Below are 27,678 nucleotides of genomic sequence, written 5' to 3'. Positions count from 1 at the left end.
TTCCTACCTCCAGTCCAGGACTGCAATCTTCTGGCAAGCTCTAGAGCCCACCCACTCATCCCACAGCTGACCCCCTGACCTCTGACCCTTTTGTAAATGCTCTGAGGAACACTGAAGGGCAGCTGGTAGTTGGTAGATATCACTGGAAGTCATCTTGAAGCATATCCAAACTGGGTGTTATTGAAAAACAGCACACACTGTTATGCCATAGCTTAATGTATTTGGATCCTTAAACCTTTAGGAAATGTGAGAGTGTTACAAGGGATGACAGCCACTGGATGGCTATGACTGTCTTGGTCAGTGTTCCTGTGAGGTAGGCATCGGTACTCTCATGGATAGTTGAGAAAATTCAGGATCAAAGGACTTAATTCACTTCCTATTGACACACGTAGTGGCCAGCAGGTGAGCATTGCACTGAGTTCTGTCAGAACGAAAGGCACGCAGCATCTGCTAGGCCTGCCTTGTGTTAAAATCTCACAAGGGTTCTGGATTGCTCTGTAAGCTTTGTGACACATTTTCTCCGTCCGCATTTTTGTTGCCAGTCATCAGTTTCTCGTCAGAGTCTCCCGACATGGCTCAGGCATGTTCTCCGAGGAGTTGTCCATCCCCCATCCTACTCGATTCTGCAGTTCTGACACCCAATCGGGATTTTCGTTATCTTCCTCAAAGTCCCTGGGGGGGAAAAACCAATTTGGATGATAAGCCTCCGTATTAGGGCCACGGTCTATACTTGTTAGTGAGTTCAATGAAGAATTCGGCCACACAGTATTTAAGATTTTGAAAAATCAATTCCATAAGGTAGAGAAAAAAAAAAGCTCTAAAAAACAAAAGTGTCCCTGTGGGATCTGCTTTTTTACCCTAATGTATTATAAAATAAAAGCCAGATATAGTTACACATGCACACATCCCGGCACTATGACGCTGACGCAGGAGGAGCCTAAAGGTCTCAGGACTCAGAAACAAAAGCAAGAAATCCCGGTGAAAAAAACATCACGTGCAGGACGCAGCCGGGAACCCATGGTGAGATGTCAGTATTGCCCACCACACAGCAGCACACAGAGGTGCTGTTTAGGATGGAAAGTGGTATAGCTCTTACTACATCTGAAATTACTGCTGTATGGTACAGCGTGTATTCCACTCCCCAATTAAAGCATCCTAGGTCTATTACAACGTACGTGTCTTCTTCATCCAGCCGAGGTTCAAATCTCTCTGGGTCTAAATTGACAGAATCGAGATCACCATCAACGCTGTCCGATGCTGTGTCTTCAGAAAGGGGACCTTTCAGGAATCCTTCTGCACCTTCAGGGGGACAGGAACAGAAAGTGTGGCAATTTACCTATTGAGCTTTAAATGGAATCTCACGATTTTGCCCCAGGCTGGTCTTGATCTCCAAATGTTAGGACTACAGCCCAGAGCCATAGAGCCTGGGGAGGACAGACAATTTAAACCGTATTTACTCATCATGATTTGGGTAGAAAACAGACCCAGGCAGCATCAGAAGGCGGATTAAGTTTTAAAGCAACTCTGCCTCCAGGAGAGGGGGTATATGCACTAAAAACATTAAATGTAAGAAATCTATATTACAGTCTGAGCAATTTGGAGAGATCCTGTCTCAAAATAAACAATAAGAAAAGAGCTAAGTAGTGAGCGCAAGGCCTCGTTCATGCTAGACAAAGCACGTCATCAGCCTTCTTTTAATCATAGTCTATAATAGCCACTCAATAAAACAGCCTTCAATGAAACAAATATAATTACATTTCTTGCAACATCATCAAACCTGCCACGATATTACAGGCTCTAATTGATTTGATTTACCTCTGATTTTAAGTCGCCATGGAGATTTGATATTTGAATTATCAAATATATCATATTATTATATGTATACAAATTCAACCCTTAAATCTAGTCCTTTGGCCTGAAGCCCTAAGGACAATATTATATATGGTCATTCAGGCTTAATGAAAATATATTTTTAAAAAATTAAATCCTAGCTGGACAGAGGCACATGACTTGGGAGGCAAAGGGCAGAGGGCAGAGGGTAGAGGCAGAGGTAGGTGGATTTCTGAGTTCTAGACCAGCCTGTTCTACAAAGTGAGTTCTAGGACAGCCGGGGCTACACAGAGAAACCCTGTCTCAGATAGATAGATAGATAGATAGATAGATAGATAGATAGATAGATAGATAGATGATAGATAGATAGAGACATACATACATACATACATACATACATACATAGACAGATTCTAACTGTCCATTTTAAAGCTCTATTCAATATAATAAATCTGAAAGAAATCTTGAGGTATTCCTATGACAAGTGTACATTTACATGGTAAAAATGGCTGTTCCTGGGCTACAGATGGATACAGCTTATCACATACAATAACAAGGGTCTGATCCCAGCACCCCTAACAATTTTAAACGGATTGTTTTTCTAACATAGTGATTGTTAAAATAAGAAATCAGGAAATAGAAATAAAGTATCTACAATGAGAAATTTTAAATACAGGATAAGACTAGCCATAAATGATTCGATAACACCTAAAAGTACAATTTTGGGAACTTTCATGATTTATTTTTATGTGTATGTGTGTATGTGTGCCCACAGTTTATATATGTACCATACATGTGCTTGTGTACCAAAAAAGTTCACTGGATCCACTAGAACTGGACTTGCCACATGGGCACTGGGAACCGAACGCTCGTCCTCTAGAACTGAGGGTGCTCTTAAGTGCCGAGCCATCTCCCCTGCCCCAGCTTCACACTTTAAAGTCACGGGGACCAGGGAAGAGAGAATGGGTCTATTTAACATGTGCAGCTCCAGTGTCTCAGGAAACAGACTCTGGAGGCTGGTTACACAGTAACGCACGAGTGTAAAACTACTGACCTGCACACTCAAAGAGTATTAAGATGAAGGACCTGGGGAGAGGAGGCTCAGCAGTTAAGAACACTTGCTGCCCTTTAGAGGATGTTTGTTTCCCAGCACCTACATGGTGGCTCACAACCGCCTGTAACTCCAGAACAAGGAATCTGACTCCCTCTTCTGACTCTCCCTGGGTACCTATACACAAATACATTCACCAACATGGACATAAATAAATATAAATCTTTTTAAATGTGACTAAGATGGTCAATTTTATTCATATTTTACTGCATTTTTTTAAATTCAAAGTATCTGTATGATTATAAAACAGACAAATATTACCTGGTCTATATATTGTGTATGTTTGAAACGCCTGGCTGAGATCAGCATCCTTCAGCATTGACAACAAGGCCTCAGGGGGCTCTCTGACCCACTGCTTACGGGCATTTTCTTCACTGTACTTTATTACAGAGCCACCTGGTTATAAAGAGGGACATTAATTAGTAGCAGGTATAAAGAAGATTTCCCAGCATCTATCATTCATATCATATTTCAAGCAAAGTTATGATTATATCTGAAATGTTTCTTGCAGAGTGATATAAATTCAAACCCTGACACAGCTTTTCTATAGACCGCTCTATAGTAAAACAATAATATTCAGTCTGACTATGGTCTTCCCAGCATATCCACAGGCTCTAGAGTTTTGGATCTAAGATTTGTTTGTTTGTTTGTTTAATGTATGTGAATATACTGTAGCCATCTTCAGACACACCAGAAGAGGGCACTGGATCCCATTACAGATGGTTGTGAGCCACCATGTGGTTGCTGGGAATTGAACTCAGGACCTCAGGACATCTGGAAGAGCACTCTTAACCTCCGAGCCACCTCTCCAGCCCCAGATCGGAGATATTTTTTGAGTCAAGTCTTGGAGCTGGAGAGATGGCTCCATAGATAAGAGCAGGTGTTGTTCAATTATGAGGATCAGAGTTCAGTTCCTGTCACCCTCACTGAGAAGCTCACAAATGCCTGTAACTGTAGCTCTGAGGGCTCTGACACCCTCTTCTGGCTTCATACACATAAGCACATGTAGTCACATGGACAGACACATGCACAAATAAAATTAAAATAAGTAAAAGTTAAGTCTGTATTGAACATATTACAGATGCACATGAACAGTGCAGTTCTGGCAACTCTTTACCCGGCATTTATGTGGCCTTATGTACAACTGGTCTAGAGATTATTTAAAGTGTGTAGACAGATGTGGGTGTTACACGTATTTCACATATTCCAAGGGATGGTGATGGTGCTAACCTCTGTCATCCTCTGCCGTGAAACTGGAGCTTAGGATGGATGCTTTTTCCAAAGCCGCTACAGCAGAACTGGGACCGTGTCTCTCCCACCGCTGCCTGCGAGGACTTGCTGGACTGATATTCCTGTGGTGCTCTGGGGGGTTACCTGAGTCTCAGATGCAGAAATGGATCAAAGGTCAACAGTGTCACTCTGTTTACTCATCCACATGTGCACATGGGCTCTAACAAGGCAGAAATATTTCTCTTCTCTCAGACTCAGACGTAGCAAGAGTCCCGTGCAGTCTTAGGAACTAAGGCAATAGCAATAATCTTGAGTGAGGTCATGTAAATGCTAGCTCGACTCAGAATGAACTGTCAAAGTGGATGCATTAGAACATGCATATCATTAACCTTCGGCATGACGTAAGGAATGAAACCCCCAAGGACTCACGCACACAAAGCGTGCTGTACTTGCGATGACTCACTGACACATACCTTCTCTTCCCTCCCTACTTCCCTCTTATTCGCTGTTTTTCGGGCTGAGTTTTTTACCTAGAGCCTCAGCAGGAGAGCATGAACTCTATTATCAAACCACGCCCCCAGCCCTTAACCTCTCTTTTCTGAATTGTGTGTTATTAGGTATTTTGCCTGTCTATGTCTGCATGCAGACCATGTGAGTGTTTGGTGCCTGTAGAAGCCAGAAGAAAGCATTGGATCCCCTGGAACTGATGCTGCAGACAGTTGTGAACTCCTGTGTGGGTGCTGGGAACTGATCAGGACTATGGAAGCACAGCCAGTGGTCTTAACCACAGAGCCATCTCTCCAGACCTTAATGTCTCTTTTTGGCAGATAACTGAAATATTCTCAAATATTAAATCCTAGGTGAGCAAATAAATATCCACCTGCAAACTTGCTAACGAAACCCAAGACCAAGTAACGTGAACATTGGCATTCACTCACAGTTCCAAACGTCCTACATAAAGAATGACTGTAATATATTAACTCACCTGGATTTCCCCTGGCTACTCTTCCCAATGCACTTCCAACTGGGTTTGTATGAGTGCTTTCCAATTCAGTATGGCTGCACGTTCTACCATGTTCTTCCTCTTGCTTTATAAAAGATTTTAAAATAGTGATTAAATAATGTCTGTGTTACTACAGAAATGTAAATAAATATGTAGTCAGCTACTTTAAGTAGAAATTAATGCACTAAACCCATGAAGTCATAGAAACCCAAATACAAGCATATTGATAATCAAATACATTATAGACATGTATATGAATATGTTACTCATATTCGTGTATATTAATATCCATATATATCAGTAGCCATTATAGGATATATGTGTATATATACATACACACATATATATACACATATGTACATATGTACATATATACATATATACATATACATATACATATACATATACATATACATATACATATACATATATACACACACACACAAACATATATAAACAACAGAGATACTGGACTAGGACTAGTTTTTCTTCTTTCATGACTTCCCCCGCACCCCACCCCTCCTTCCAGATCCTCCTACCTTCTTATACACTTAACGTCATGTTCTCTGTCTTAACTCTCTCTCCATCCAGCTCTGCCACTTGGACAGCTACATTTTTAAAAGTAGCCAAACATCAATGTGCACTAGTGTAAATACTATTGAAGTGTATACCCGAAAATTATTAAGATGAATGAAGAGGCTGGAGACAGAGGACTCGGCAGTTTAAGAACACATGCTGCTGGGAGAATCAACTCCAGCGAATCGTCCTCCAACCACCATGCCAACACCACAGTACATGTGACCCCACCCCCGTAATAAAATATATGTAATAAATAAAACTTTTAAAAGATGAGTTGGTCACCCTGGGTCTTTGAGTATTCATTCTGAAGGCTTCCACCCCACCATATAAAACTCTATCATAGAAAGTTGATTAAATCGTGCTTCTCCGAATGGTCTAAACCCTTTACGTCATGCAGCGTAGTAACACACTACATGGGTGGTCCTCACTAAGAACGCACATACTCAGAGAGGGATGTAAACGCAGCGCCTAGCTAGTGGCTTCTCAGCTACTGGCTGACAAGATGAGGAACAGGCTGCTGGCACGCTTGAGTTTCTTGTTCTTATGCAATGGCTCGCTCAAAATTCTTTTTGACACATCCAGGGGACACAAAACATCACTTCACAGGGATGCCTCAGCATACCGTTGATTTCAAAATCCACCAGAATCCTGAAGCAGTTGTTAGAAGAGGATGTTGAAAACCCTCAGGGGATGCTGACTGTCCTAGTTAGGTTTACTCCAACTTGACACAGTCTATAGTCATCTGAAAAGGGAGTTTCACCTGGGGACTGCTCAGATGACAGTGGCCTGTGATGTGACTGGGGGAGGGGCTGTCTTGATTATTAGTTGATGTGGGAGGCCCAGCCCACTGCAGTGACACCTTTCTCAGGCAGTTGGTCTGGGCTGTGTAAGAGCTCTCAAGCATAGCACTAGGAGCAGGCTACGGAACAGTGTCCTCTGTGGTCTTCTGTTTCCAGGGTGGCCTGCAGGATGCTCTCACGGCCTCAGGCCTGGATTATTCAGTGTTCATTATACTCACAATTGTACCCTTTCATCTGGGAACCCTTGCTGAGCTGTCCACTCATGGTGACAGAGTTGCACTCTGGCCAGTGACCTCCTATATCCCCGAGTGACCCTGGAGCCCCTCAGGGATGACAAAAATCACCAAAGAATATATTTCTCAGAACCTGTCCCCAGAGTTAACCAACATATATTACACATGTTATTAATCCACAGTTTCCAAAAACTCTTCAGATGACTTTAACTTCTAACTTTTTACCGTGGTGCTGACTATACAGCTACCTCACTCAATCAGATTACCAAAATTCACCCAACTATATGCTAAAAATGGGCAGATGTTATTATATGTAAAATATGCTTCCATAAATCTAAAATATAACCTAGTGTATCAATGAAAAGATTTATTTTAACATATGGCCTCAGGGTATGTTCTACTTATAGAACCATAATTCTGAGACATTACTTACAATCTAAAGCTCTCTAGACATTCTGTGAGTTTAATTACTAGTAAGTTTCATGATGAGGACAGGCTGACAGTACATCTTTCCCCCTGGGGAGGGGGCGGGGGGACAGTCTGGTTACGTTGCACACACTGGTCTTGGAAGCTGCTGTGACAAGCCACCTACATTGCTCACATACATTTTAATAGTGTAAGCAAAACCGCTCTGCAGAGGCAATGCAAGTCCCTGAAGGCGGCTCCCCACAGCACCCATCACAAGTGAAGCTTAATTCTTTGCTATTCAGTATATACACAGTCCACAATCTTAGTAGGGCATCAAACAAAAAGCTGAAAGTCTTAAAGTGAAAGCAATTCTTCACATTCACTTCATTTTTTGTGGGTTGGTGGACACAGGGTTTCACTATGTAACCCTGGCTGGCCTGGAACCCACTAAGTAAACCAGACTATCCAAGAACTCAAAGATCCACCTGCTCTACCTTGTAAAGCACGCATCACCACACCTGGCCATAAAGAATTTTATGCATGAAATCACAATCCGAGAAACAGAAAGATAATCATAAAGAAATACAAACACTTAAAGAATGAAACTGGAAACAATATATTTTTTAAAGAAAAATTCATCTTAGTTATGGTTTCTGTATTTGTGAGGACTAATGATGCTTTGTGGTTTCAGTCCCCAGGGAGTCCTTCTGAATGACAGTCAAGGACACAGCTTTGCCCTGGAAGCAGCTCCGCCCTGGCAGGCTGCTGACTGTGTACTAACAGGAATTGCAAGGGTTCATCACCAGACAGAACTGTCTGAGTCTTAAATCCTGGCAATTGTTGGTTTTGTTGTCTGTATTGGCAGTGCTCACCTGTTGGTATAGAGGTAACCTGCCCTCCCAGTAAGGGATCAGTCCACACAGTTAGAGGTTAATGAAATGAAGGGAAAGCTCTTTAATTATGATTGGCTGCCTTTTAGCTAACGCCCAAAGATCATCTGCCCTTGAATAGATCTCAGTAGCTGGTATACACCTTAGGCTTGTGCATTTTACGTTGCTCTCACTCTTAAATCTCCTTCAGGTCCCAGCCCCAGGTTATACTTCGAACAATTTAAACAGAGACAGGAACCTGCACTTCTGGCCACTCGGGCAGATGGGAGATACTGACAGAATTATTTAAGCACACCTATATTGTTCTTGTCTAATAGTTGTTACCCAGGTACTTCTTACTCACCTGGCAGAATAATGCATTTCTCAAAAAGACAACTAAGGGCTTTAGGCAAGCCACAGGTCGTTAACACCTGGCTGTGACCCTGTGCTGCCCCTCTGAGCTGCCTGTCAGAGGCAATGTTCTTTAGGGATGTGGTAGTGGCTGGCCAATTCTGGTCAAACACCTACATCCCAGAATGTACCTCAATTACCTCTGACAGGTCTGGTTAGTGCATAGCTTACCTTTGTGGTATTTGGGGGGTAGGGGGGAAGATAATGTTCCCTTAGCTAAATTCTACTTTGTGTAATTTATGTCTCCTAGGAAAGAATTGACACTTCTCCTTTGGAACGGCTCCATTCTCTCCTATCTGGTTACATAAACCCCATCTGGGATCTCTGAACACTGGCTTCAGATTTTCGACCCTCCTGCCCAGCTCTTTGTAACCTTTTGAATTAAAATGTTGGATGCTGGGAGTGTAGCTCAGAGGATTAGAAAAGCCCTCTCGGGCCTGATCTCAGTTCAACAAAAGAAGAAAGCTACTTAAAGCATCAAAGAAGGGAAAGGAACCAGAAGTCCACTAATCATAGCTGACTTGCTGAGGTGGGTGTTGTGGGAAGGAGACCCGCTGGCACTGTTCATGGCTTTATCGAATCAGTAGTGGAACAGCGTCACAGCTGCCCAGGGCTCAAAACGACTAACAGTACCTTGGATACCAGACTGAAAAATGTCAACTTGATTCACAGGATAACTCAAAAGGGACTACGTACTCTGGAATGGAAGAATGTCAAGGCTAAAACAAGAATAAGATTCTAGCACATGCTGCAATATGGACGAACCCTGAAAACCGAATGTAATAAGATAACTCAGGCACGGGGAGGGCAGATCTGCGTAAGTTCTGTGATGGCGAGATTTATGTCAACTTGACACAAGCTAGAGTTATCCGGGAGCAGAGGGAGCCTCCATAACATCCAGCTGTAAGGCATTTTCTTAATTACTGATGGATGGGGACAGGCCCAGGCAGAGAAAAGAGAGTGCAGACCCAGCTCTCTGCTTCCAACCCCTCACCGCTGCCGTTCCCTGCTGGGACCCACAGCTTTCTTTAGTTGCTTTTGTGGATACTTTGTAACACCAAAGAGAAAGGTATAAAACACAGTCTCAAAACAAATAAATTGCTACAATGCCAAAATGTTTGGTTATATATATTTTACCGCAGGGAAAGCAAAACAAAACAGAAAGCCAAGCTTAAACAATATGTTCACGTCAGGAGGCAGGACTTCGTTCTGTCATATCTATACGGGTACCACCGCCATTGGTAATTAAACACACACTAGACTAAATGAAGGTCCAAAGAGCTCAGCAGGCAGTGCAGGGCAACAGCTACTGGGTGCCTCTGTCACTCCTCAAAAGGTGAAGGACAGCATAGCTGAAGGGGCAGGGCCAAGGCCTGACCTCACCACGTGACAACACAGCTGCTGCTCACCAGGCTCATGCTTCATAAATTCAATTTTAAAGCACTTACCACGGCATTTGCTTCATCTCCCAGAGCTTTCCTCACTCTGCTGGGGTCTGCTTAGAAAGAGAGGAAACATAGGAAGCTCATCATATTAAAATCTAACAGGTCATAACATAACCCCTGGACCCCACATCGTATTTTGTGTTTTAAGAAAGGCCCCCACTATGTAGCCCAGGCTGTCCTCCCCCGCCTCCCAAACACTGGCTTTCGGTGCTGACAAATAAGGGTTTTAAAGATAGTTGACCACAGCATTAACCTGAAGGGGTATCCAGCTTTCAACGCCTGGTAATATTCTCCAGACAGAAAAAGAAACGTTTGTTGTTTCATTCATAATGTTGAGATCTTCATAACATTTATAATGTCACATGAGAAATTAGAGATATCTGCACCACCACTGTTGCACCCCCACGTTTTACTGATTTTTGTTTTTGTTGTCTGTTTTGTTTTTTGATGACAGGTTTCATTATGTAGCCTTCACTTGCATAGAACTCATTTTGCAGATCCGGTTAGCCTGAGACATTCTCTGATCCTCCTGCCTCACCTCCAAAGTGCTAGGATTAAAGGCACAAGCTACCATGTTTGGCTCCCTTTAACATATCAAAAACTGCTATTGAATACCTGTGAGGACAGGCAATAAAAACACTCTTTTATTCTTGTGACAGTCAATGAAGATATTCTAAAGCGGTTTGTAAGTTCATCTCCTTGCCAACCAAACTACTGAAACAAAGACCCCTTAGGAACTGGCATTTCCTCAGAGTCTCATGCTGGGAACGGGGAAAGACTGAAGCCTGGAGCAGCTAGAGAAAGAGCTTGTCTCCTGGAAAGGGATTCCACATGGTTCTGACACCTGAGAGACAGAAGCAAAGACAGGAATGGGTCGATCATAGGTGGGCCCACCTTGACCAGGACATTTAGCCATGCATGTCCCTTGCTGTAAACTTGAACCTCATGTTAGGACCCTGGAAGGTGGACAGGTTTGTGTGCATGACAGCCACAGAGGGCCATACATTCAGACAACTCCGTACCGAGATGGATATCTGGCATAGACCAAGATGGCTAATGCTGAACATGGAGGGGTGAGGGGGAAGGCAGGGTGGGGATAGAATCAGCAACAGATAACTGATACCAGATGTCCAGGGAACCCAAAAGTGGCAGTCTTGTAATCTGTTCTCTAATTGCACCAGGCAGAATGCCACTTTGTGTCAGAGGCTAGTGCCTTCAGCCTGTGTGTGGTGATAGATGTGTCTGCCTGGGTACATACATCCTACGGCTGCCTGCCAGCGTCTGACTCCTGAGTGGCCTGTGTGGCACTGAATAGAGCGAGGCTTATCTGCCTGCCGCTGCATTCTCTCTAAGCTCCTGGCTTCGGGGACACCGCGCTTTCCCTGGCACTGAAGCATGGACCCCACAGTGCCAGTCACTAGTCCTTGTCCCTCTCCCCAGTGCGGACACAGTGAACACCCTCCTTTCTCTTCTTCTCTCTATTGTCTCTGATTGGCTGAGGACGAGGTGGCTGAACCAAGCCTGTTAGGGCCGCCTGGAGAGGCTCTTAGGCTAACCCCTGTAACACTGTCTCTATATATTTTGGAAATTACAAAGCTATGCTTTTCCAAAACATGTTGAAACTTCTAGTGCTTTCTTGGCCAGTGTTTCCTACTACCCTGGGAAAGGAACAAACGCTGCAAAATAGTACCAGAGGCAAAACTGTCATCAAAGAAATCTTGTAAAGCAATGTAAGTGGCTGCTGCTTGAGCGACAGAGGTGATGCCTAAGGGTAAACCGAGGCTACATCCGTGATACTGTGACAGACATACTTTGAATTTTGTCTACAGTTCTCGGCTCATTGCTCCCATAGCCCTTCAACCTACCCCAGAAAAGCAAACAAAGTGCTTCCACAAGTGGTCTATGTGGACAGCTCAATGATACAGAACCCCACACGTGGTTAGTTACCCACAATGCCCCAACAGGGAATGACCTATACTTCTCACTCTTCTCATACCTATTATCTCTGATGAACTTCTTCAGAAGGAAGTCAGTGATTGAAAAGGAATTTTTAAGATTTATTAATTTATTTTATGTATTCACCATTGCTCTCTTCAGACACACCAGAAGAGGGCATCGAAACCCATTGCAGATGGTTGTGAGCCACTATGTGGTTGCTGGGAATTGAACTCAGGACCTCTGGAAGAGCAGTCAGTGTTCTTAACCACTGAACCATCTCTCTAGTCCGAAAAGGAATTTTTAAAAAAGCTTTGAAAAGATTTAGACAACACGTTCCAAAAGAGATGTTAACTTAGACTCGATGCTTGCTCAGGGCACACTACAGATGCTCGGAATTTTTATGCAGTCATTATGCAGATAGTACCTTTGTTTAAAGGCTTTTGTTCTAAACTGTATTTTTCAATTGATAAATTTTATCTTTTTAGATGAGATGTAAGGTCACAAACTTAATTGAAAGCATACACACACACACACACACACACACACACACACACACACACACACCCCTCTTCCCAGGCATGTACTTCCTCCCACACTGACGGATATCCTACACTACTTGATGTATCCTTGACAGTCAGTGAGCCTACACTGATCCATCACCACCCAAAGCCACAGTTCTCTGTAGAAAGGGCTTTGCCTTTAAAAAGTTAGCTTGAAAAATGGTTCAGCAAAATATAACATTAGTGTTAGGGTTAGATCCCTAAGTCAGCCCACACATAAGCCAAGCCTTCAGCCTAACCCATAATAAGTCCAAGTAGGTAAGATACTAAATTACAAAACAGACAGTCTCTCATCTCTGAACTCTACAATCTAGGTTCTTCTTAGTCCTGGGAAAAATTGAAAAGTACAGTAAGGAGGCAGGAAACTTGAAATAATAAAACGGAGGCTATGAAGGATCTACTTCCTTCGGAAATAGTAAGTTACACAAAGCGGGATTTAGCTGAAGGAGCTCGGCCTCAATATAACTGGATGATAAAAACCTTATTAACCAGGCTCCTTAGAGATGGCAGGAAAGCAAATTCCGTACCATAACTGAAGTCTGGGCTTGCTGAGAATGTTTCTAGTGTTCACCAAGACTGACCTCCAATGAGGCTCTACTGCCATAACAAAAGGAGACAGCCCTGACTCAAAACCTGCCACTAGGCCCCTCCCCATATTGAAGAATGTGCCTCTGACAGGCAGCACAAGAGGACAGCTCAGGGTCACAGCCATCACTAAGACCTGGCCTGCTATTAAGTCCCCTGTGTTCTTATCAGGAGAAGCATAATTCTGCCAGGTGTCCTTGGGTAACAACTATTTGAAAAGAACAAAACTTAAATAATTTTATCAATATCACGCTCCCATCTGCCCAAGTGGCCAGACATCAACATTCCTGCCTCTGTTTACATTGTTCAAAGTATAATCTAGGACTGGGGCCTGAAGGAGATTTAAAGACGACGGTGTATGCAGAATGTGTAAATTCACAGTCCATAGAAGCTGGTAAAATATTCTGTCCGAGGCTGGCTCCCTTTCGTGCATCCCAGAACTAGCCATGCACTAGTATTAAAGAGCCTTTTCCTCTATTGATCTCTAAGTGTGCGGAGTAATTTTTCACTAGGAAAGCATATTAATTCTATAACAGTATAGGATCTGAAGTAAATTATGTCTGATGCAGCAAAGAAAACTATTAGAGGACTATCTCTGATAGACAGTTCTAGTAACTTGAAGGTCCTGTTTTCTTTTTACGATACTTTTAAAAACAGACATGTAAAGTAAGCTCTCCCAAACTCTTACCCTGTTTTTTCATGTTCTTAGGCTCGGATATTTTGATTTCATCTAATATCTGTTCTCCATATTCTCTGATGACCTGAAATTTAAATTTGAGGATTTAAACATGTGAAAAACACTTCTCTATACCCCACACCAGCCCAGAACATGTGATCCCTCTGCCTTAGCCCACACAGCAGAGATTGCTAGCCACCATAGTCAGATCCAGATGAAAAGAGACACTTTCCTTTAGACACCACCATACTGCTATATACTTATCAATGCTCTTCAACACAAGAATGATTATAGTTTGAAAAAGAAAAACATTTTTAAAAAGCAAATGCAGGCATGGTGCTGAAACCTTTTATCCCAGAGCTTGGGAGGTAGAGTGGGTAGATTTCTGAGTTCGAGGCTAGCCTGGTCTACAAAGTGAGTTCCAAGACAGCCAGGACTACACAGAGAAACCCTGTCTTAAAAAACAAAACAAAATAAGACAACAACAACAAACCCCAAATAGAATAAGTAAGCATAAGGAGATGAATGCAAGTCTAGCAACTTGGAGGCTGAGGCAAGCCTGCCAATTTGAGGCCAGTTCTGACCCCAAAACAACAGCCCAAGTCTGATGCCTAGCCAAAAAAGAGGAGAGGGAGAGACACAAATAACATTATAACTTAAACACTGAGACAAACAGAGAGCTGTATGTGCCTAGAAAAGGATCTGGAGGAACCAGCAAACAGCAGCTGAGATGTAGCTATGTAAGGGGAGGTTCTGATACTAAGGTCCAGTTCCCTGATTGGTTCTTGATTAGTCAATAAAGACAGCCTGGAGCCAATTGTTGGGCGGAAGGTTTAAGTGGGAATTCTGGGTCCGAGGAGAAAAAGGAGCCGCAGGGAACAGAGAGGGGCTTTTCTGCCATGCAGAGGACACAGCAAACATTGTAAGCCCTCGGAGCAGCTAGGACCTGCGGCCTCCGCTACGGGCGGATGGCCAAGGGTGGCAGGGGCCAGCGGATGCAAGCCACTGAGTTCAGGGCGGAGGGAGAGACTGGGGAGATAATAAACTGATAAGGGCACACATTTCCAGGTGGGAGGTATTTGGGCCCAGCAACTGTGCCTTGAGGCAAGTTCTAAAGGTAATGGTGCAGTGTGTGTATTTTTTATCGGCGGATTCAAAAGGAAGCCCGGTTAGGGCTGGTAGCATAAGGCGATCCTGGAGCGTAAGGGGGTAGCGTGTTTTTAAAACTACATGCAACAGAGCACTGCCCACCATACATGAAGCTCTGGCAACCCCAGAACAGGAAATCGTAATGGCTACCGGGAAGCAGAGGAGGGAGAGGAAGTTCAACCATTTTAAAAACTCTTCATGCATGGGTAATAAGTGAATTACGCTTGAAAGACAACCATTTTAGGGCCAGTGAGATGGCTCAGTGGTCAAGAGAAGCTGCTGCCAAGCTTGATAACCTGAGTTGGGTTACTAGACAAGTAAAGCTAGAGAGAGCCACGCCCACCTCTAAATGCTAGAGCCAATGAGAGACACCCTTGCCGTACCTGAGGGGGCAAGCACTTGAGCACCAGAGGAGCTAAGCTCCCTCTGCAGAGCAGGGTGGTGGCGGAGGGACGGTGTGAAGGGTTCCTTTTCAACATCTGCTTGACAAGACACTGAAGCTTGCAGGAATACAGAGCGGGCAGCGGGTGGATGGGCCCCTGACATATTTTCAGGATAAGATTTTTCCAACTGTTTGCCTGGAACTGAAAAGTAAAAGTTACACTTTGAATACATGGAAAGAAGATACAGACATAGGGAACATCAGCCGAAGTAAGTTCGTGTTTCCGTCAGTTATCTCCATTTTGGGAAGGTGCCAGGCTGTCAGGTTCCTTTCCTTTTGAAAATGGCTTTGTGTGCTTTGGGGGAAGGTGACCATGAGCAGGCCAGCCCTCCACATGGAGACACGGTGTCTAACAGTGTCTACCTCATCAGTGCTAGCCTGTCATGAGCACACTCAGGGACACAGCGTCTACCAGTGTCTACGTCATCAGTGCTAGCCTGGCATGGGCACACTCAGGGGCATCAGCACAACCGTGGCTCCCTACTCGGGCTGCACTTCAGAATAATCCGATTTTAAAGCATAAAATAAAAGGCCTCTTTGGAGATTCTGATTCAGTTATGTTGAATGGGCCGAGGCCTCAGCATCTAAAAACGTTCTTTAAACTGTTCTCTCTCTCCCTCCACATCCTCTCCCCTTTTTATGTTTTTAAAGATTTATTTATTATGTATACAGCATTCTGCCTGCACATATACCTGCATGGCAGAAGAGGGCAACAGATCTCATTACAGATGGTTATAAGTCACCATGTGGTTGCTGTGAATTGAACTTAGAACCCCTGGAAGAGCAGACAGTGGTCTTAACCTCTGAGTCATCTCTCCAGCCCTCTCTCCTTTAAAGATTTCTTAATTTTATCTATTTAAATACACTGTCAGTCTTCAGACACACCAAAAGAGGGCATCAGATCCCATTACAGATGGTTGTGAGCCACCATGTGGTTGCTGGCAATTGAACTCAGGACTTCTAGAAAAGCAGTCAGTGCTCTTAACCGCTGAGCCATCTCTCCAACCCAACTGTTCTCTCTCTCTTTTTTTTTTTTTTTGGTTTTTCGAGACAGGGTTTCTCTGTGTAGCCCTGGCTGTCCTGGAACTCACTCTGTAGACCAGGCTGGCCTTGAACTCAGAAATCCACCTGTCTCTGCCTCCCAAGTACTGGGACTAAAGGCATGTGCCACCACCGCCTGGTTGCTGTTCTCTTTTTTAAAACATGTTTTATTTTAAAAAATATTTTTGAAAGCTTTTTTTATTGTATGTGCGTATGAGAGTGTAATTAATATCAAGAGTGTAATTAGTGACTATCACAAATGTAACAAATATCACAAGTGTAATTAATATCATGAGTATAATTAATGAAGATCATGTGCAATTAATAAAGATCACAATGTAATTAATGGATATCACAAGTATAATTAAAGACTATCACAAATATAATTAAAGATATCATGAGTGTAATTAATGGGTATCAGAAGTGTAATTAAAGAATATCACAAGTGTAATTAATATCAGGAATATAATTAATGAATATCTGGAGTGTAATGCACACCACTGAATTGTGAGCTGAAAAATGTTTAGAATGGAAACACTATGTTTTTTTTAAAGGAAAGCTACATAGAGCATCGCAGCCTCTGACAGACATTTCCTATTGGCACAGAATTACAACAGGGTTCAGCACAAAGACAACAATGGAAAAAATCAGAAACTTTTAGAACAAATTCCTCCTGGAAAAGTGAGTCCCGGTTCAAATCTGGTACACCCCTCGGGCGGGCCTTAGCAGGACTTGACAAGTGGCCTTTGGTCTGGTGCCATACTTACTGGATGCTTCAGAGCGCAGAGTTCATACAGGATGCATCCCAAGGACCAGATGTCGCTAGAAGCACAGCAACAACTATGTTACGAGTTATCGTGGAAATACATGCATTTTATTTTCATTACATCTAACTTATTGTTGTATATGTATGACCACACACATGGGCCACCAGGTATATGTGGCAGTCAGAGGACAACTTTCAGGAGTTTGTTCTCTTCTTCCATGTGTGCCCTGGAGACTGAACTCATCAAGCTTGCTGACAAATGACTTTACCCACTGACCAATCTCGTTGACCCTGCATTTTATAACCCTCCGTATCTAGCCCTTGGGGGCCGGGCTCTGCTTCTGCCTTCAGAGTATTCAGGTACCTGCTGGAATGAAAGGAAGGGAGCTTGCCCAGGTGGGCGGGTCCCAAGGAACTCAGTGCAACTGGCTCTTCTTTATGGGGGTGGGGGAGTGGCCATTTAGACGACAGTCCATGAAACAATGGCTTTCTTTATTTGGAGGTAATAAGGGTGATATAAACCTTGGGGAGTAGCCAGGGGTTTCCAAGGAGAGTGTACATTATTGGCTGAGGTCCTGGAATGCTTTATTTGGATAAAGAGGGATCCCAAGTGCTTAAACCTATCATTTGGCCAAGAGGCTATGTGACTTTCCCAAGAAGGATGGTGGGAGTGGGGGTGGGTCATGGGGCTATGAGCCCCAGGACATGCAGGCTGAGAATAGGCAGGTCTGAAAATGAAATTTTGGTCTCAAGATGAGGTTTTCAGGGTTGTGGATGCTTTTCAACCTCACTCTTATTCCAGGCCTGGCCTCTCCAGGTACACTTGTGCCACAAGTCCTGGTCCCAAGTGCCCTGGCCTCCCTTGCATGGACAGCAACCAACCCCTAAGCTTCCTCTAGGGCCCACACTGCCTGCCCCAGGTAACAGGCCTCTCCCATGCCACGCCCAACCTCTCCACCCAGCATTATCTATGACCACACACCAGGCCTCTCTACCCAGAATCATCTATGACCACACACCAGGCCTCTCTACCCAGCATCATCTATGACCACACACCAGGCCTCTCTACCCAGCATCATCTATGACCACACACCAGGCCTCTCTACCCAGCATCATCTATGACCACACACCAGGCCTGGACTAGGATGCACATCCTGCATAGCACCCAGCCCCCTCTATCCTCCTGACTTCATTCCACACAATCCATATAAAACGTCTAGGCACAACCCTCCCACACATGCTCTGTCCATTTCAGACACAGAGCCATAAGAAGTCAGCAACCTGAACGGACTTGTAACACAAGAGGCCACTGAAATAACAGTAAAAAGCCCTCCAGATATAACACTCCAGGGACACAATTCTCAGCGGAATGCCACCAGACTTTCAGAGAACATCTACTGCCAAGCCTTCTTAACATATTCAAAAAGAGAAAGAAGAAATGGTATTCCAAACCTCCTTTTAACAACAAAAAAGGAAACTGCAGGAAACAGATATTCCTGATGAACCCAGAAACATTAGTGTCCCATATAACACCCGATAACGGGGTACAAACAAACATCAAAAAGACTCCACCATGACCAAGTTGGCTTCACTTCACCTCTGAAATGTAGGACGGTTCAACGTATGTCAATAAATGTAATGAACCACACCAATGGGCTGAAAGACAAAAATCACCTGGACATCTCGATAGATGCAGAAAAAAATCCTCGATAAAAACCAACATGCATTGGGTTTTCGAGGAACTCTAGAGAATCCAGGGCTAGAGAATATATGCCAACATAATAAAAGCTGGTCAGAGAAACCCACAGCCAGCATCAGCCTTGTACACCAGTGCTTCTCAACCTTCTTACTGCAGTGACCCTTCACAACAGCTCCTCATGTTGTGGGGATCCCAACCATAAAATTATTGTTGTTGCTATTTCATAACTGTAATTTGGCTACTGCTGCCCTTGTAAGGACTTGATACAACCAAGAGCTTTCCAGATGTGGCTGTGTGCCGGAACTTCCCAGGGATCTTGAAAACATTGGCTGTCTAGTTCCCATTCCGATGGTCTATTTGATGGATGGGGGGCCCCCCCCCCCCGGGGGAATCTTAAAAGCATGAGCAGGGCAGTCTGGGACCAGCTACGTAATGCAGACCGTCTTGCAGCCCACTGACCTCCTTTCAGCAATCAGCCCCCCACAGCTGCGATTACAATGGTTGGAACATCTGGACGCTCGAGCATACAGATTCCGCGTGACTTTAATATATTTATTTATTTTGCCATTTTATTTCTCTGGTGTTGGCAATCAAATCCAAGACACGCGCTAGACAACATGATTCTACTAATAAGCTGCATACACCAAGGCCCCGAGCATATTTTCAGAAAGCAGAGCTGGGACGGTGGCTAAGCAGGGTCAAAATATTTGCCCTATAAGCCTGGCCACCTGATTTTGATCAGGTGCTCATAAAAAGTGCACACAAAACTGTGCATCAGTGCAAAACAGATACATCAGTGATCTTAGCACTCCTACCTCGAGACAGGAAGTGAGACATAGTACTGGCTGGAAACCTGTGGGCCAGTTAGCCTGGAGTACAGCATCAAAACATTAAGATAGGTAGACTTCCTTCAACAAGGTTTAAGAGTCAACGGTGAAAAGACTGTCTCTGATGTCCACACACAGGTGGTGGCACATGTACACGCATGTACACACAAGCATACATGCATACACATTAAATAACTAAAATACATTTAAAGCTAATAAGCTCCATGTATCTGCACAGACTCCAGCATCAGCTTGCAGACTAGCGGCCCTCCCATCAAATGGCCAACCTTACCCAAACAAGGACACCACTCACCTTTTATTGTTATAAGGCAGGTTCTCCCAGATTTCTGGAGGCACATAATAAGGTGTTCCCACGTACGTGCACGCAAAGGCCATGGGACTGAAACCACAGACAGGCAAAGTGATTCCAAAGCTCTTCTGAAAGTGACTCTTCTGACCTCTGTCACCAAATAAGACAGATACATACCTGGAGAGAAGACGGGCAGAGCCAAAATCTCCCAATTTCACTTTTCCATTGTGGGTGAGGAAGACATTCTGCATGGAGAAGGAAGAACTTAGATTATGCCTTGCTCATGCCAGCATCAGGCAGCAGTTTCCAGAGCAGCTTTCAAGGCCTGGTGACGGACAGCTGGGTCCCAGAGAGAATGATACGGTAAAATAGCAAGGTCCCCTCTAAACACAGCTACACAACCCCCAGCCTGGGGATTCAGGATGAGAACTCTTCAGTCTCACATGCACAAGTCAAGTGGCATCAGGTCTGGCGAGTGGGAGCCTGTGTCAGGGTGACTTAACTGGCTGGTACAGGCGTTGACCACTTTCTGACTGAGAACATGAGAATTTGCTCGTGGTCATTAAAAGGGCTACATTCACACAGACTTCAAAAGAGATTTTTAACAAAGAGTATTCTACTTGGTTAGTAAAAATTCTAGGTCAAAGGCTGTAAGGTTTTACTTAGGAGGAATAAGTCCTTAATATCTACTGTATGTATAACCTGACATGGTGGCACACGTCTTCAATGGGAGGAAGTGGCAGATGGATCTCTTGGAGTTAGAGGTCAGTCTGATCTACATAGTGAATTCTAGGACAGTCCAGACTACATAATGAGGCCTTTCCTTTGCAGAACTGATACAATGTCACACCGCTGGCCCAATACTCACACTCACTGCTGAGGAAGCTGAGGAGGAATGGGAGAGGAGGAACAAGGTCCTGGACCACTCAGCATCATGCAGCAGCGGCGGTGCAAGGACCAGGACCAGGATGAAGATGAGGAGAAGCACAGTCGCAGAACTCCTAGTGAGCTTCGCATTCATGACCTGGAGGATGACCTGCCTTCCGATGGCAGCAGAGCCTCCAAGGCTAAGAAAAAGGCCCCGGTGGCCAAGGCAGGCAGGAAGAAGAAAAAGAAGAAGGGCTCAGATGATGAGGTTTTTGAGGACAGTGATGATGGGGACTTGGAGGGCCAGGAGGTAGACTACATGTCCGATGGCCCCAGCAGCTCTCCGGATGAGACAGAGGACAAGCCCAAAGTGCCCCCGCGGGAGGATGGCCCCAAGGGTGTGGATGAGAAGAGTAAGAGCAGTGAGGAGAGTGAGGTGAAGCCCCTCACCCCCAGGAGGACAAGGAAGAGGAAGAGAAGAAGGCCCGTACCCCACAAGAGAAGAAACGCAGGAAAGACAGCAGTGATGACTCAGACAGCTCAGAGGAGAGCGACATTGACAGTGAGACCTCCTCTGTGCTCTTCATGGTGAAGAAGAAGACACCCGCAAGAGGGTTCAGAAGCCATCAGGGGGAAGTTCAAAGGACACCAGTTGGCCCCATGACCTCAAAGGACCTGCTGAAGAAGTTCCAGACCAAGAAGACACGGCTGAGCCGAGAGCAGACAGCGAATGTGCTGGCACAGGTCCTCCAGCGTCTCAACCCTGAACACAAGATGATTGGTGATAAGATGCACTTCTCCCTCACAGTGATGCCAACAAAGAGAGCAGGCCCAGGGGGAAAAGTTTCATAAACTAAACTAAATAGAATGCCCCAGAAGGAGATCATAACCGGAAAAAAAGACAATGAAATAGTTTTCTTTGTTCCCTAGATCTCAAAATGTCTTATACTCACTTTGGACTTGATATCTCTGTGTAAAACACGTTTCTTGTGAATGTGATTTACTCCAAGACAGATTTGTATAAACCAATTAAGTATCTGTAAGAAAAATAGATAGGATGGGGGGGGAACTGGAAGTAAATATGATCAAAATATACTGTACACAACTCTAAAAGAATTAATAAAATATTTTAAAAGAAAAAATATACACCAGAAAGATGCAGTAACTAGCTGATCTTAACCCAAATTCTGAAGGACATCTAAGCCTTATTTTACCTGAATTTTCAAAGTGAATTCTGAACTCATTAAAATTATACAGTTCAACTAAAACTCAGTATAATCCAGAGAAATTCAGAAATCCGGTTCTCATGTTTTGTCATCTTACGTATGATCCAGATGTATATTTTAATAAAATGTCTACCATATTTTTTATTTTTGAACCAAATATAAATGTCTTTTTTTTTTTTTTTTTTTTTGGTGGGGGAGGAGGTGAGAAAGAGAGAGTATGGGTCTCAGACTGGCCTCAAACTTGCCATGTAGCTAAGGGTGACTTTGAACTACTGAGCCTTTTTCCTCTGCCTCCCAAATCCTGGGATTATAGGCATGCATCATTAAACTTAGCTTGTGTGGCGCTGGGGATGGAGCCCAGGACTGGGAATGTTAGGCAAAAGTTCTACCATTGACTACTGTCCATCTCTAAGTATTTATTTAATTTCCTTTCTTTCTTCCTTCTTCCTCTTTCTCTTCTTCCTCTTCCTCCTCCTCTCCTTAAAGACAGACTCTCACTATGTAACACTGGATGGTCTAGAACTGGATAGTCTAAAACTTGCCATATGGACCAGGCTGCCCTCCATTCACCTGCCTCCACCTTCTGAGAGCTGGGATTTAAGGCATGTGTGACCACTCCTGGCCTACCATTTACTTCATAAAAACGTCTTGCCCAGAAATGATGGTGCTCCTAAGCACTCCAGAGGCTAAGAAAGGATACTTCCAAGAATTTGAGACCAGACTGACCTACAACCTAGTTAGTACCAGGCCAGCCTGGAATGCAAGGCAGAGCCAAACAACCATTTCAGGAAGCCATAGTATGCTGGCTAATTTTATGTCAACTTGACACAGGCTGAAGTCATCTGAGGGGGGGACCCCATTTAAGAAAATGCTATGGACTGGGCTGTAGGCAAGCCTTTAAGGCATTTTCTTAATTACTTATTTAAGGGGGAGGCCCTATGCCATTGTGGGCGGTGCCATTCCTGGGCTGGTGGTCCTAGATTCTGTAGGAAAGCAGGCTGAGCAAAGCCATGAGGAGCAAGCCAGTAAGCAGCACCCCTCCATGGCCTCTGCATCAGCTCCTGTTTCCAGGTTCCTGTCCTGTTTGAGATCCTGTTCTGACTTCCTACAATGATGAACAGCTATTTGGAAATGGAAGCCAAATAAACCCTTTTCTCCCCAAGTTGTTTTTGGTTGTGGTGTCTCATCACAGCAATAGAAACTCTGACTGAGACACATAGCCTGAGGAAATCAATCAGGTGCCCTGACTCTGACTCTGAAACCAGCAGCTTCTTACTAGGCTAGTGACTGCAGACATCCATGTTTTAACCTTAGTTATTCAAGGCTCATGAGAAAATTCACTTCTGAACTTGGAAACCATGTAAGTCAGTTTCTTACCGTATCTTCAGGGAATAACTTTCCTTTTTGCTGTTTAATCCTCTGCATTAGATCTCCTCCGTCACAATACTCCATGACAATATACAGACACCCTTCGGCTAAAACAAACAGAAGACGCCTTCAGAAAGCCACAGTTGCTACACTATAAATTCGGGTATATTTAGGGGGATTCATTTACCTTCAAATGACTCCTTAAAGGCAACAATATTGGGGTGCTTCATTTTGGCGAGCAGAACAGCCTCTTTCCTAGAATTCTGTGTATCAGAGAAAGACTGGGGTGGGGGAAACCTTAATTATAAATCCAATACAGTTTAAAGCGAGTATTTTGTATAGCTTTATATGAGACTTTAATGCTACGTGCAAGTTTGCAAATCTACTTCTGCTCAAGGTTTCAAACACTAAAAGTATGTGGTGGTGCTTTTTTGATGATGGTTATTTTGCATGCTGGGCTGACCTCTCATTGGTACATACTTTTTTTTTCTTACACATACCAAATACAAACTAACTTTTACATTTTTCATATGTACTTTTCCGGGTGAAGTAGCTCCTCAGTAAAGTTCCTCCCCAGCAATGCTCACAGTCAGGGGTTTAATCCCCACCACCACCAAAACCAAAACCAAACTAGCCTGAGCATCAGCTGACTAGGATAGCCAGTGTTCTATTGAAAACACTGTATCCTCAAAGAAAAGCAAAGCTTTCGTGTCACTAGGTTGGCTACAAGCATCCTTTCCTTAGTTCCTCAGTCCAGATGGACAAAGACAGATGCAAATTAAGTTTCCCAAACTACTTACTCAAAACATATTCTACAAGGATGAAATTCTAAATGACCTATAATCAAGAAACTACTATGGTGCCTGAGGTCCTGGTTTAAATCCTCAGGGGTGACAAAGGAGGAAGAAAGGAAGAAGGAAGAAGGATGAAGGGAAGAAGGGAATGAGAAGGAAGGGGAGGAAAGAGGGAGAAACTCAAGGATTCTCAGACCAGCAGCGTCAGCATCAAGTGTGAACATGCTGAATATGACTCGCAACCTAGCCAGACCTACATGGAAGTAGACCAGCATACTGTTTCAGCAAGCCTTTCACGGGATTGTGACGCCCCCTTTAGTTTGAAATCAAGACTTCAGTGGGAGCCAGGGGTGGTGGCACACACCCGTAATCCTATCACTTGGAAGGCTGAGGCGGGATGTCTCAAAGGATTAATATTTTTAAAGAGGAAGCAGTGGGAAAATGTCTAGTATTTTTAAAAGCTTGATCACAATATTAAGCAGTGCTCACGGCATGGCTTCTTACACAGGACAATGATGATACACATTAACAAGCAATCCACACGGGAAAACAGACCTTCTGAGCAGGTTCCCTAGGAACCAACCGACGCTCTGTATTTTACCTCTGCTCTTCACTACATTTTATCACAGGCATTGTACCTGACCACTTTCAGCAGGCTGTTCACAATGCCGCTATACAACCGTTACCACGGAGATTAGCCAGGACATTTTGAGTACTTCTCTGTTAATTTTACCAGCCTAAAACCCACATAAAATACATCAAGCTCACGAATACGTAAAGCTCACGAATAAACTGATTACATGTTTACAGGAAGGGTAAATGGCACATCAGAGCCCAAGACCCTTCTCTCTATATACATTAACGCTTACCTTGGGCAGTCTTATTTCCTTCATGGCGAATGTCTGATTGCTGCTTTCCTGCAGAACCAAAAGAGCCCTGCCGAAGGAGCCCTGGCCAATCACTCTCAGGACTGTGTAGTTGTCCATGCCGGGCAGCCAGAGCTGGCCTCCACTCCTACAGCGTCTGCTGGCTCTCCCAAACTATATTAAAAAGACAGAATCATTTGGGAATTCACTCTTAGATGCAGACTTAATTCAAACGTAGCTACACTCACCTTTTAAATCCTGTTGAAAAGCCACGCTTAAAATGTAATTTGCCAAAACAAGGTCTTTCAGGAATGAAGTTAGGGAACATCGCTGATGTTTTTAAAAAGCTTAAAATGTGTAGGTTCAGGCATTTGTGTACTGAGGTAATGTTCTGGTGAAGTGTCCCCTTTCCTGAAGTTTGGGGAGTGAAGAAAAAAAATAAGAAGTATGTGTGTTGTGTTTTAGCAGTGATTTTTAAAAATCTAATCTTATGTCCAAAAACACATGTCTGCCAGCGTCTTAAAAGACACCATCGTGTAAATTACCAATAAAGTTTGACATATGCAAACATAACAAAATCCCCTGCACAGTGAGCATATTCCATATGGACAGCAGTCACAGGAACGAGAGGCCTTGGTGTCATTTATTCATTTGCTTATTTATTCATTTGCTTATTTATTTATTTATTTATTTATTTATTTATTGCATGAAGGTGTGGGTGGAGAGAAGACACACTCCATTTTGGACCCATTGAGCTGGAGTTACTTAGGACTCAAAATGGATATTTAAACACAGTCTGACTTCAGAGTCTCCCCCACAAGAGCAGCAGGATTTTTAATACACTTTTTCTGGCACATAAGCTACACAAGAAGCAATTACACAAGAAGCACAATCTTCGAGAAGGCTCGAGGTAGCTAACGTGTTAGAGCCCCTGGACTACACGGTGGGGTAGAAGTTGTGGGAGTGCGCTACACTTAGAAGTGGTCACAGGAAAAATACTGGCATGGATCGCCTTGATTTTTTTTTTTCACAAAGCTAAATTGTGTTTTTACTTTGTTTGTTTAAACCACTCACGAGTTGTACAACGTAGAGCACAAAACATAATGCAAACACCGCGGATCAAACCCTCCCGGGGCCTGAAAAACTTCTAGTCCGTAGCTGGGGTCATAGCTGGGGTCGGGTGGTGAACATTTGTAATATTAGCACTTAAGAGACAGAGGCAAGATGACTGCCACGGGTTCCAGGCCAGCCAGGGGTTCATGGTGAGACACTGTCTCAAAAACTAACTAAACAAACTATGCCTTCCAGTTTGCTTTTCCCGTCTATCACAGGGTTACCAGGAGACTACAGCAATAAATCCTCAATATAACCAAATCCAAAGCATTGTTTCCAGAAGTGAGGTATTTGAACATACCCAGACACAAGTAACAGACCTATGACACTCGGGCGGCAGAAGATGGTGAATCATAGCCAGGAACCACTGCTAAGTCCAAAGTCAACTCGTTCACACTCCGAGTTCCAGGCCAGCCAGAGCTACAGAGAGGGCCTTGTCCTCCTCTCCCTGTACCCCCGCCCCACCCCCCACCTCCCCAAAAAACCTAGAAGAAAACAACCAAGCCCTTCACACTGACACTTTGTCTTAGTGACATCTGATCTCAATTGCTTTTTTTTTTTCCTGTTTCTGGTGCTTAAGGACTTTTACCTATGCTATCGAAAATGACGACTGCTGAGCAACCACGCTTTCCTTGGCTGAAAGCTCAGGTTTGTACTTTTATTCTCCATGCGCCTAATATTCAGTATCACACCCACAAACCCAGGCCTTATTACACTGGCTGTGGGGAAAGCAGATAGGTTCCTTCCAATGTTTATCAACAAATACGCCTTTAATAAAAATAAATACATCTTTTTAAAAAAGAGCCTAAAGTGATTTGCAAGTGCCCAGAAGCGGGGTCAGAGTCACTGTCCAGGCTTAGGCAGCGATCCCAGGACACACACCCCGGAGAGCCCACCCTTCCCTCCCAGAACACCCATCCTCCCGCAGGGGCTCCGCTGCAGCAGCGCTAGCAGGTCTCCAGCGCGCATGCGCGCCCCGAGCTCCGCGACCCTGGCGCACAGCCGGCGGCGGCTGAGTGCGGGGCACACATTTCTCCGTCGCCCCGCATGGGCGTGCAACAACCGGCGCCTTAGGGCCCCGCCAAGAGATCCCACCGGCTTCTCTCTCCGCGACGGCCAGCCCGCACGGCTCTCCTCACCCACCTCCCAGCAGTGCGCATCGCTTCTTCGCTACGCCCCGGGGCCGGCACTGGGCGGGGCGGGGGCGGGGCCTGGGACGTGGGCGGGGCGTGCCCCTAGTTGTGGGCGGAGGAAACTGTTGCGGTCTGGCCCTAGGCGCTGTTCTCTGAGTAGCCAATCTCTAAAGAGCAGTTTTAAAGCTATTTTGCCACCTTGCAGTAGAATATTGCTAACGCCCAGTCATTTGGATTACTGCTCCAGATTAGGCGGACAGACCACAACCATAAATTTCATAGGGACAACACTGCTAGCATTTACAGTAGGACCCTGGAAAAAATGAAAAACAAAATAATGCATCCCCCAGGAAATCCACATCCCATTCTGAAATGTGTATTTCTTCCCTGAAATAGCAA

At 44.3% G+C, this 27,678-nt stretch overlaps 1 protein-coding gene across 1 annotated transcript; it reads right to left on the bottom strand.

Moving 5' to 3' along the window:
* Positions 1 to 198: 198 nt before the first annotated feature.
* Nek3 (NIMA related kinase 3) lies at positions 199 to 27,310 on the bottom strand. The gene is made up of 16 exons (XM_028782884.1): positions 27,290 to 27,310; positions 25,037 to 25,207; positions 23,561 to 23,654; positions 23,383 to 23,480; positions 21,733 to 21,816; positions 20,090 to 20,157; positions 19,916 to 20,002; positions 17,078 to 17,132; positions 15,211 to 15,411; positions 13,691 to 13,763; positions 9,923 to 9,969; positions 5,157 to 5,259; positions 4,172 to 4,315; positions 3,203 to 3,337; positions 1,176 to 1,299; positions 199 to 672 (listed from the first exon to the last, which is right to left on the bottom strand). Exons 2-16 carry the CDS (start codon positions 25,151 to 25,153, stop codon positions 546 to 548), a joined length of 1,557 nt encoding a protein of 518 aa, XP_028638717.1. The 5' UTR covers positions 25,154 to 25,207; positions 27,290 to 27,310; the 3' UTR covers positions 199 to 545.
* Positions 27,311 to 27,678: the final 368 nt, after the last annotated feature.

Source organism: Grammomys surdaster, unplaced genomic scaffold (assembly GCF_004785775.1).
Source record: "Grammomys surdaster isolate TR1022 unplaced genomic scaffold, NIH_TR_1.0 919, whole genome shotgun sequence".
Lineage (NCBI taxonomy): Eukaryota > Metazoa > Chordata > Mammalia > Rodentia > Muridae > Grammomys > Grammomys surdaster.
Note: the sequence above shows the minus strand (reverse complement) of the source record. Positions and strands in the feature narration are given on the sequence as shown.

Excerpts from the sequence above, each read along its gene's own strand:
- Nek3 (XM_028782884.1), bottom strand. The coding sequence starts at position 25,153 with ATGGACAACTACACAGTCCTGAGAGTGATTGGCCAGGGCTCCTTCGGC. Across the intron at positions 23,655-25,036 it reads AGGAAATAAGACTGCCCAAG|TCTTTCTCTGATACACAGAA; the intron begins GTAAGCGTTAAT and ends CCCCCACCCCAG. Across the intron at positions 23,481-23,560 it reads CTTTAAGGAGTCATTTGAAG|CCGAAGGGTGTCTGTATATT; the intron begins GTAAATGAATCC and ends TGTTTGTTTTAG.